The 11850-nt window shown below is 39.7% G+C and overlaps 1 protein-coding gene across 28 annotated transcripts in view; it reads right to left on the bottom strand.

Moving 5' to 3' along the window:
• Positions 1 to 782: 782 nt before the first annotated feature.
• Positions 783 to 11850, bottom strand: part of ZBTB38 (zinc finger and BTB domain containing 38) — a 130882-nt gene continuing 119814 nt past the window's right edge. For 24 of the 28 annotated variants that reach the window (XM_033958507.1, XM_033958504.1, XM_033958510.1 and 21 more), the window contains one exon: positions 783 to 5651. In XM_033958507.1, the coding sequence (XP_033814398.1) occupies positions 1872 to 5651 (3780 nt within the window). In that variant the 3' untranslated portion in view covers positions 783 to 1871. Of the gene's footprint in view, positions 5652 to 6951; positions 6999 to 11850 lie in introns of all 28 variants that reach the window. The other 4 variants (XM_033958498.1, XM_033958499.1, XM_033958500.1 and 1 more) reach the window with 1 other exon arrangement.

Raw genomic sequence — 11850 nt, 5'->3', positions numbered from 1 at the left:
ATTTATAAAAGGCAGTCTAACAAAAGGCAAGGGAGGTGTCTTTTCAACCAATGATTAAGACTTTATTTGAACCATTAGTCCCAACAAGGATCCAAGTTTCGGCGTATCGAAGAAACCTTCCTCAGGGGACACTATTAGAACAATTAACACATGAAAATAGCATTTAAAATCATATAGCAAAACAAAACCAAACAAACAATGCATAAACAATAAAACCATATGACAATATGAAAAGACTGATGTGGTAAAAAGGTGAAGCCGATATATTTAGAAAAACAAAAAGTGTGTATAATAATAATGTGCAAATGCCAAGTGTGATTTAATGACATACATAGATAGAGAATATGTAAGTGAATTTTATTGAGTTTAGACAGACCAAACTTAAACGTGAGCCTTTGAGAATTATGTGCACCAACCCATCCAGCATAAATATGTGGTGAGTGTTGTGAATTCTGATAGATAAAATGCTATTTTCATGTGTTAATTGTTATAATAGTGTCCCCTGAGGAAGGCGTCTTCGATACACCAAAATTTGGATCCTTGTTGGGACTATTGGTTTAAATAAAGTCTTGATCATTGATTGAAAAGACATCTCTCTTGCCTTTTGTTAGACAGTCTGTATCTCAAGGCAAGGTGTTCTTCTGTCTGCCTGTCAGTATTTATAAAAGGACAGATTAACGAACAATAAATTTACTGTTTTGGGTGATCTGGTAGACATTCAGAGCAGGTCAAGGGCCTGTAGAACTCAGAAATCAGGTTCAAAAATTCCATACAGTTCTATAAATGGTTTCAGCACTATAATTTATGGTTATTTTTGTCTGACAGACAGATCTATGTGCTACATCATCCCAAGTCAATAAAAATTAAAATCATTCTGATCAGTTTCTAGCTGGAAAAATATCATTGACAAATATTTATTTTTCTATCAGTTTTTGATGAATATTATGACAGAAAGTTCAATCAGTAAATATTTTTGGATATACTCTTTATGACTCTACTCCAGTGATATATTTTAAACACTGAGGTCTTGACTCAAATGTATTTGCTCAAATCTTGCCTTGTGTTGTGAATAAGTCCTACAGCTGGCTAGATATACAGTACTGTAAGTCTAAATCAAAAATATTAGGAACAACCTCAAACTGCTTATCTGGAGATGTATTAGTAAGACCATCAGCTTGCCTGAGTATGACTACTCCATGATTTCCATCTCGGAAATGTTCAGTTTCCTGTACAGTGATAACGGAATTAAAGCTGACAAAGTATTCTCTCTCTCTATCTAAATAAGCAGAGGAAGGCAATTTTCAAAGTCTAGTTTTCTTGTGGCAAATCACTATTTAGCTTGGGAAATGGCTTTGAAAATTGCACCCTAAACCTTCAACTGAACAGTCATAGAGCTGCCACCTACAGGCAGCTGAAAAGTCTAATTTTTGAAATGTAACTTTTAGGAACAAACACTTAAAGCAATGACCAATGCTTTGCACATCAATCTACTTGAACCTACTAGGTCTACTAACAATAATAATAATAATAATAACTATGCTTGGTCCGTATTTATTTGATCCAAAGAAGTGTTGTAGTACATGAGCTTTTGAGATCTTTTGGATCAACCGGTCAGTTTGTAAAGACATTTGTGAAGTCTCAAAAGGTCACACACTACAATATCCTTTATGTCGGCCCTTTAAAGGCATCACAGCCTAAGAGTTTTCTCCAGGACCAAAACAACTATTAAAAGTAATGCACATTGGTCAGGACAAATCTGTCAGCAATAAGTAATAACATTTGCAAAAGCCACTGGAGGACTTTCCTGCTAAACTGTTGTTTCTTCTTTCATAATCTCCGGTCTTCTATGATTAAAACGTTAAAGAGTTAAATCATTCTCCCTCCCCAATATCATGGTAAAACTGCCAACATTTCCAACTGTTTTGTTTTGGTGCCGGTTTTAATACATTCTCATTCAAGAACCCTGTTGATGAGGAAATGATGTGTTCGTTATCAGGACCCATATTCACTTGAACTTCTTTAGCATTTGGTCTGGGAATATCTGCTACATTATTTATGTCCTGTTTGTTATTGCTTTCTTGCACTATCTTTGTGGGGCTCTCTAAGCTGTCACTAGAAGAATGACACACAACTGTAGGTCCACTCTTCATACCATCTGTCCTTTTCAGATTACAGTTTCTCAAAGCTCTGTTCCGGAAGGCCCTGGAGCCCGCCTTGGTCACATACTCTCTTTTATCACGTTGTTTCAATGTTTTGAGAAAATGTTTCTTTTTGTGCATCCCAAGAGCAGCAGCTGTTTTACAAATTTTAGAGCATTGGAAGCAAACAAATCCTTTGACGTTCTCCTCCAGCAGATGCCTTTGTTCATGATTCTTCTTGGTGCAGAGATATAAGAAACGCTGGGAACAGAACTGGCAGTCATACCGTTTTTCACCGGTGTGAATCCGCTCATGTTTCTTCAGTGTCTCATTTAATGTGAATGCCTTGCTACAATACTGACAAACAAAATTTTTCACACCCAAATGAATACGTTCATGTTTATGTAAATTTCCAGGAAATGAAAAACTCTTCTCACAAATTTTGCATAAATAGGGCCTTTCACCAGTATGACATCTCATGTGAACTTTCAAGGTAGAGGGGTTTCGAAACGGTTTTTGACATAGTTCACAAAAACAAGGCCTTGGATCTACCTGCCATTTTTCAGGGTCTTTTTTTTCATCTTTGGAAGACAGATCCCCATCACAAAGCTGAAATGGAATGCCAGACTGGCCAATACTTTCCTGATGGTCTGTGTCTATCTGATCGGCATCTTTACTAAATGACGAATCTACACTGGAATCATTTTTACTTATACTGCTGTTATTTCTCTTCCCGTGTTTTTTCCTCCTCTTGATTTTTCGAAATTTGTTTAAGTGCTTGAGCTTTTTTTTGGGTTTGTAATTGTAGTAAGGTCTCCAAGGCTTATCATTAGAATCCTGATCACTTGCTTCATCACACATTTCATTCATCTTAATGTTCTCTGACTTGCAAAGCCTGGCAGAGCTCCTCTCTTTCTTCTCTGCCTTTAATTCTTGAACCTTGTTTTTCTGTTCACTCTCTCTGTGCTTAGAATGTCTGCCTCTTTTATAGAACAGCGCAGCACCTGAAATGTGTCTTCTTACGATAGCTTCATTACCAATTTTTACTGTTATTTGACAGAGAGGTGCAACTTCATTATTAACACATGTTCCAGGTAATGCAGGTTTTGCAATATAAGTTTCAGTTTTACTTCCTTTATGAAAAACGTTAATCATTCTATTGGATGCATCTTCAGAGTCACTAATTTGCTTCCGCTCCCCTAACGTATTTTCTTCATTGTAGGGAAAAGATGTGTTTGGTTCTTTTAAATTCTTCTCTTCAATAATACCTTTGCCTGTGTGATCTGACACGTCGTCATTTTCATCTTTAATTGACTGACTGAGTACACTGTTTGAGACTTCCGTTCCAGTGCCTACTGCAGAGGCCATGACATTGTCATGAACTATTACTGAAGAAAGTCTGCTGCTGTGCATGATAACAGAAGGGGTTGAACTCTTATAGTTGATAACAGAAGGTGCACCTTCACATACCTTGTTTAAAGTGCCAATGGAGGAATTACATTCTTGAAAACTAGAATAAAGTTCTTTTCCTGCCGGAGTCAATGATTTTTCAGTAGAAGAGTCTTTATTTAAATTAGAAGGCAATATTCCTATTTCCCAAGGAGCAACATTGAAATGTGTCATAGTTGCAGCCGATTCAGTGTAAAGTGTGTCCAAGGGAAAGGCTGCATTGTTTAAGATCTTTTCACCTTCCTGAAAATTCAATGGATGTGGTTGAGAGCTAAGGGGATTCTGAACAATGCAGGAATTGGAAATATTCTCAAATTCTTGGTGATTTGTTTCGGCAGTTCCAGATGAGTCATTTGTGGAGGCCTTAAATGGTATCCGTCTAGATTTCATAGGTAAAAGTCTATAGAGCTTATATGAGCAAATGTTAGACTTTAAGCCCCCATTTGCTGTTTTCTTATTTACACCAAGTCGTGGATCAATCCCATGAAAAGATTTTTGGTGGTTTTTGAGAATGTAGTAGGTCATGAAAGTCTCTAGGCAGAAAATACACTGATATCGCCTTTCCCCTGTATGCCATATTTCATGTTTAGTACGGTACTCAGCTAATGCAAATACTTTGTTACAATAATGGCAAGGATATGTTTTTCTCCATGAATGAACATTTGCATGCCTACGAAGGCTTGACAAAGTTACATAGCTACGCTTGCAAACAACGCAAATATAAGATACCTGCCCATCAATGACTTTCATCAAATGGTCTGTTTCTGCTAAGGTGCTATTCGTATTTGAGTAAGTGCTGATTCCACTCTCAGACAATAAAGGTTCTGTATTTGAAGAGGTGTTTCTAGTGCTACCATCTAGTGCAGTGCATTGATCTGACAATCTTTGTTCCTTTTCGGTGTGGACAGACACAGGGCCTGGTTTCATACAAACCTCTTCATGTCTCCCCAGTCGTTTCAAATGGGTAAACTGTTTATTGCAATACTTGCACTTCAAAGACTGCTGATGCTTTGTGTGAAGCTGAAGGTGGGTGTCAAATAAAGTTCTTTTATTAAAGGATTTGGTACAGAACGTACAGCTATAAACTATTTGGGACTCAGCAAAGTTGCTTTCATCATCTCTGGGAAAATGGAAATCTGTTGCATTGTCAGAATGTGGGGCTTCATATGTTCCTGCTTCATGATTAAGGTTTGAGGTTGTTATTTTTGCTAAAGCAGAACTAGAACAGTGCGGTTCGCACAGCTTCTTTGCCGATTGATTTCTAGATATAGTTACGAGACCACCTTCATTTTGTTTGCACTGTTCAAAAAATGCAGTTCTTTGTAACATAGCGTCCCCTGAGGAGACAGCATATGAGTGTTCAGCCAGTGTATTGACTGACTCAATATTACTACAAATTTCGGCCCCACTGAGGCCAATATTTATTACCTTGGCATTTTCAGATGTCTTTTTGAAACTTGCTCTCAAGTCAAGAGGAGAAAATACATTGTCATTAATTTCGGTTTCAAAAATTGAAAATGCATTTGTAATTCTTGGACCATTTGTGATAGCTGGGTCATCACCTCTCTTCTCACTGGTCTCTGCTTTCAGACCATTTTGACTGTCATATAACACAAATGGATCAGGATGTCCAAGAGCCTCAGAGTAACAGCTGTGTGGTGACAGGGATGAACCTTTGCTACTCTGAATGGAGTTTTTAAGGTCTTCTAGGAATGTTATTCCCAGCTTTTTTCCTGCAGCAACAAGATCAACAAGTGTCTCTTTCCTCTTCACTACTACCCTGGAACTGTAGATATAATTAAGTATTTCTGTAAATACATCAGCCTTGAAATCAGAGAGTTCCAACACATGCCCCGAGATCCAAATACTCTGACTCAAAAACAGATTCTTGAAATAGAGGCTGGAAGCTGCCAGCACATTTCTGTGGGCCTTAAATTTGACATCCTCCACTATTATTGTGACATCACAGAAAATGCCCTGCGCACGTTGTTCATGTAAGCTACAGAGCACAGTCTCGCTGTGAAGGCCATCCACAAGATCTTCCCAGGTGGACATGACTGTCATCTGAAAAATAAAAACAAAACAAAAAAACATATTTAAAATCCTGCAAAATTATTCATGAATATTCCAAAGACACAGTGGCGCAGCAAGAGTAGGAGGCACCCCCTCCCCCTCCCGTGCCCTCCTCTCGGTCCCCCTGTTCCTTCCACGCCAACCCCCTGCCTTCCTCTCTGCACCCCTGCCACACGCGCACCCTCCCTTCCCATACATCTTTAAACCTTTTCTGCGGGAGCAGCTTCTACAGCCTTCTTCTCACGCTGGCGTTCTCTCCGACATCACTTCCTGGCCCTGCGACCCAGAAGTAATTTCAGAGGCAGCCAGGTCAGCGCGAGCAGCAGGCTAGAGTAGTTGCTCATGCTGGCAAAGATTTTTAAAGAGGCAAGGGGCAGGGAAGGAAGGGGGCAAGAATGGCATGGGGGGGAGTGGAGAGGTGCCGGCACCCCCACCAAGAACAAGACGGTCCCTAGGGCGGTCTGCCCCTCCCCGCTATCTTTACTACGCCACTGCAAAGACAATGTATTCAAAAATTACACTGGGTGAGTATGAATGGATATATTTTTATATTGTTTTAATTCTGCTTTTTTGGCTCATCAATTCAATCTTGCTTTGAGTTTCCAACTGGATTGAAAATGGACTCTATTGGGGATTAGCATTAATGGTGTTATGAACCTTCAATCTCAACCACCAGGAGTATCTCCCTTATTTTTATAACCTTTAGCCCAGGGGTAGGCAATTCCGGTCCTTAAGAGCCGGAGCCAGGTCAGGTTTTCAGGATCTCCATAATGGATATGCATGAGATGGATTTGCATGCACTGCCTCCTTGAGATGCAAATCTATCTCATGCATATTTATTGTGGATATCCTGAAAACCTGACCTGGCTCTGGCTCTCGAGGACCGGAATTGCCTACCCCTGCTCTAGCCCAATCACTGCCTGTATATTTCACAGACAAGGTAGTGTAAATGAGCCTGAGACCCAGATGTCTGCAAATAATGCTCATCTTGTAACCTATATTCCTGGCCACAATGACCTTAATTCTCCCAGGAACTGTAAAGGGAAGAAGGGGGAGAATAGAAATAAGGAACACCGGGATCACAGGGGGAAGCCCCTGGTTCAAGCAGTGTTTCCAGGGGCAGAGAAAAGAGACTTTTGTCCAAAGGAACAAGCAAGTGGAAGGAATACACAGGAGAGAGAGAGGGTTTACCAACAGGTTTCATGTGCTACACTGAGGAGGGAACATAAAAGCCCGGGTAGGTGCTCCCAGAGGAGAAACAGAAGCTCAGGGAATTCAGACATAGAAATACCTGAAGCTGAGGAAGCTTGTACAAAGACTGTTGCTGAAGTGGTTCCCCTGCCGAGACAGAAATGGAGTGGCAAATCAGGGCTCCAGTCATCCAGAAAGGTGAGGTGCCTACTGACATTTTCTGGGAAAACTAGTCAGGCAGAGGGAACAGTTAAAGCCTGAAGCACAGCTATGGGAAACAGCTTGTTTTTCTTTGTGAAAGTTTGTTTGTTTTAACCTGATCAGGGACCCTTGGGGAAGAAAGGGTGTAGCAACTGAGGGCCAGATGCACTAAACAGGATCGGTAAGATCGCGTGGGTCTGGTCTGCTCCGATTTTTGGCCAATTCCAAAAGAACTATTGATTCACTAAAAATTTTGCATACAAATGGTTTGTACAAAGGTTTATTGTAATCCCCATCTCTCCCATCCGATTGATCACTGTGAGAGCAACTCTCACACATGCACAGAGCTGACAGGGGAAGCCCCAAAGCAGCCTCCTGCCACTCAGCTGTTCGGGGCAGGATTCTTTTTTTTCTTCTCTTTCTTATTTGTTGTAGACCAGGGGTGTCCAACCTTTTGGCTTCCCTTGGCCTCATTGGTCGAAAAAAAATTTTCTAGGGCCACACAAACACTAACACTAGCTGATGAGCAAAAAAAAAGGTTGAGCAGGTCCCAAATTTGCAATCACTAATATAGAAGATGTTTGTTAAAAATGAATAGTCAATTTTCTAATATTCCTGTTATATGTGGTCATCGTCCATCTAAGTCAGTTAGTAAGGCTATCTCTTTAAAAACTACTGAATGCTTTAATATTCCTTTGTGTCCTCAACTTTCTACTTCATTAAAGAATGAAACTCCAGTTTATCCAAAACCTAACCAAATAAAAATAGGATTAATCAATGTTTGTTCTCTTAAAACCAAATACCACTTAATTAAAGACCTCATCACTCATCTCTCTTATGATGTACTATGTTTAGTGGAAACATGGCTTACGGAAAGAGAAGAAGCTTATCTTTCTTATGCTTGTCCCCCTGGATTTTCTTTTCTTTACAATCATCATCTTACAAAACGTGGAGGAGGTTTGGCAGTTATTTTTCATGATCTTTTAGCAATAGGTATAGAATACTCCTCATCAAATTCCCCAATTGAATTCCTACAATTTACTCTACGGACCAAACCGAAATTAGATGCACTTCTTATCTATCTTCCACCGCCTATTAACTGTGAAAATCTCTCTCATTTACAATCACTTCTGTTTGATTTAGGATCTTCTTCTAGTAATCTCCTGATCTTAGGAGATTTTAATATTCATTTTGAAGATCTCAATAATAATTATACTAAAGATATTCTTTCCCATCTTGATCACCTAGATTTATATCCACTTCTAACAGTTCCAACTCATCAAGCAGGCCATACCATTGATATGGTCATAACTTCTCTCTTTACTAATGACAACTATCAATTAGGTTCTTGTCAACCAGTGCCTTGGTCAGATCACTTTCTAGTATCAATAATTTACTCAGCCTCTTTTACTAAAATAGTTACAACTCACCAGACTAGTAAGTATAGAGACTTTAATAATTTATTAGCAGATTCAATTGCAGCAAATTTTAATCCAAATCTTTTGAATTTAAAAACTCATTCTTTAGAAGATCTTCTATCCCAATGGAATGCTTCCACTAAGCTTCTACTAGACAAATTAGCTCCGATTCAAATAAAATTTATCTCTGAACGAAAAAGGTCCAATCCCTGGTTTACAGCAGAACTAAATCTAATCAAAAAACAATTTTGATCACTTGAACGAAGATGGAGAAAAAATAAGAGTCAATCAAACTCCGAAAAATTTAAAGACCACTCCAATATGTATAAAGAAAAAATAAACCAAGCAAAAATGAAATATTATTCAAGTCAAATTCTAAAAGCCAAAAATGTTTCCATGCTTTATGCTATTCTAAAATCGGTTACTCCTACATCTAAAAAACAAGTTCAAATTTCCAATTCATTACCTACAGCACAAGAACTTGCAACCTGTTTTATAGAGAAGATTAACAAAATAAGGAATAATTTAACAATGAAACAAGATCCTACTCCTGTTCTGGAACACTTGGAGCCAAGACTATCACTATCTTCAAAATATTCACAATTCAATCTTCCTAATCTTAGAGAGCTAGAATCTCTTATTAAAACTATCAATACCAAAGGAATGCAATCCAAATCAATCCCTCCCTTTCTTCTTAAGAGATATTTTGCAATATTTGGTCCTTCAATACTTACTTTAATTAATGAAAGTCTGCAACAAAGTGTCATGCCTTTAAGCATGGAAAAAAGCAATCAATCGTCCCATCATGAAAGATCATAAAATCAGTTCAGAAGAAAAATCAAACTATAGGCCAATTGCAAATATCCCTTATTTGGCAAAATTGACAGAAAAGATTGTATTTAATCAAATATCAGAATTTGTAGAAAAAACGAATGTCTTACACCCAAATCAAACAGGTTTTAGACAATATCATTCCACTGAACATTCACTAATTGGCATGACAACTTCTATACTCTACCATCTAGATCAGTGGTTCCCAAACCTGTCCTGGGGGACTCCCAGCCAGTCAGGTTTTCAAGATATCCCTAATGAATATGCATGAGAGAGATTTGGATATAATGGAAGTGACAGGTATGCAAATCTCTCTCATGCATATTCATTAGGGATATCTTGAAAACCTGACTGGCTGGGGGGTCCCCCAGGACAGGTTTGGGAACCACTGATCTAGATCATCACACATCTGTTTTTTGATTTCAACTGACCTTTCATCAGCTTTTGATACTATTGACCACAATCTCTTACTAGATAGACTTCAATCTATTGGCATTACAGACCAAGTTTTGCTTTGGTTTAAATCTTACTTTGATAATCGTTCTTCTACTGTCTTCTTTAACAATACAACTTCAGAAAGCTTTTCTGCACCTTATGGCATTCCGCAGGGTTCTATTCTTTCTCCTCTTCTATTCAATATTTTTCTTTCTCCCCTTATGACACTATGTCAGTCTATTGGTTTTTCCATATTTGCAGGACGACATACAGCTATTACACCCTCTTGACCCCAATAGTTCTTTTGAAATATCAGCTATAAATGGAAAACTTGAACAGATTCATCAATGGCTTGATACCAATAGATTAGCCCTTAATATTAATAAAACAAATATCATGCTTTTTCCTTGGAAAGACTGTTATAAACTTTCCTTCCCAATCACTATTAAGGGCATCTCCTTGAAGTTGATTCACAGAATTAGGATTCTTGGGATTATCTTTGATGATAAATTATCTTATCATGACCATATCAGTCATGTTGTCAAATCAACTTTTTATAGACTCTGCCAAATTCGTACAGTATCCAAATTCTTATGTCCAAAATCTCTGAATATACTAATTCATTCTCTGGTTATTTCGAAAATTGACTATTGTAATGCCCTGTTTAAAGGATTGGCTCAAAAGGAAATTAGATGTCTGCAAATTATCCAGAATGCCTCAATTAAACTTATTATGAAAGCCAAGAAATTTGATCATGTGACACCCTTACTTAAAAAAGCACATTGGCTTCCAGTTGCTCATTGAATAATGTATAAATTATGTCTGCTCACCTTTAAGTCTTTGACATTTAAAACTCCAGCTTTTATTTATAAAGTTTTAAAGCACAGTTACTTACCGTAACAGGTGTTATCCAGGGACTGCAGGCAGATATTCTTAACGTATGGGTGACGTCACCGACGGAGCCCCGGTACAGACCTTTTTAACTAGAAAGTTCTAGTTGGCCGCACCGCACATGCGCGAGTGCCTTCCCGCCCGACGGAGGAGTGCGTGGTCCCCAGTTAAGATAAGCCAGCTAAGAAGCCAACCCGGGGAGGAGGGTGGGACGTAAGAATATCTGCCTGCTGTCCCTGGATAACACCTGTTACGGTAAGTAACTGTGCTTTATCCCAGGACAAGCAGGCAGCATATTCTTAACGTATGGGTGACCTCCAAGCTAACAGAGAGGGAGGAGGGATGGTTGGCCATTAGGAAAATAAATTTTGTAACACAGATTGGCCGAAGTGTCCATCTCGTCTGGAGAAGGCATCCAGACAGTAGTGAGTAGTGAACGTGTGAACTGAGGACCAAGTGGCAGCCTTGCAGATTTCCTCGATGGGCGTGGAGCGGAGGAAAGCCACAGAAGCAGCCATAGCTCTGACCCTGTGGGCCGTGACAGCACCTTCCAGTGAGAGACCGGCCCGAGCAAAACAGAACGCAATGCAGGCAGCAAGCCAGTTGGAAAGCGTCCGTTTGGAGACAGGACGACCTAGATGGTTAGGATCGAAGGTCAGAAAGAGCTGAGGAGACGAGCGGTGAGCCCTGGTACGGTCAAGGTAGTATGCAAGGGCACGCTTACAATCCAGCGTGTGTAACGCCTGTTCCCCAGGATGGGAATGGGGCTTAGGGAAGAAGACAGGCAATACAATGGACTGGTTGAGGTGGAAGTCCGAGACCACCTTAGGCAGAAATTTAGGATGGGTACGCAGAACCACCTTGTCAAGGTGAAAAACAGTGAAAGGGGGGTCGGCAACCAGTGCATGCAGCTCATTAACCCTCCTGGCAGAGGTGATGGCAATGAGGAAAAGCACCTTCCATGTGAGAAATTTGAGTGAAGTTGTGGCAAGAGGCTCAAACGGAGGTTTCATGAGGGCTGATAAAACCACATTCAGGTCCCAGACGACTGGAGGAGGCTTCAGAGGTGGTTTGACATTGAAGAGGCCTCTCATGAACCGAGAAACCAGGGGATGAGCCGTGAGAGGTTTTCCGAAGATAGGCTCATGAAACGCAGTGATGGCACTGAGGTGGACTCTGATTGAGGTAGACTTGAGGCCAGCGTTGGACAGAGAGAGCAAATA

This window comes from Geotrypetes seraphini, chromosome 9 (assembly GCF_902459505.1).
Source record: "Geotrypetes seraphini chromosome 9, aGeoSer1.1, whole genome shotgun sequence".
Taxonomy (NCBI): Eukaryota; Metazoa; Chordata; class Amphibia; order Gymnophiona; family Dermophiidae; genus Geotrypetes; species Geotrypetes seraphini.
The sequence above is the reverse complement of the archived record's forward strand: the minus strand, read 5'-3'. Positions and strand labels throughout refer to the sequence as shown.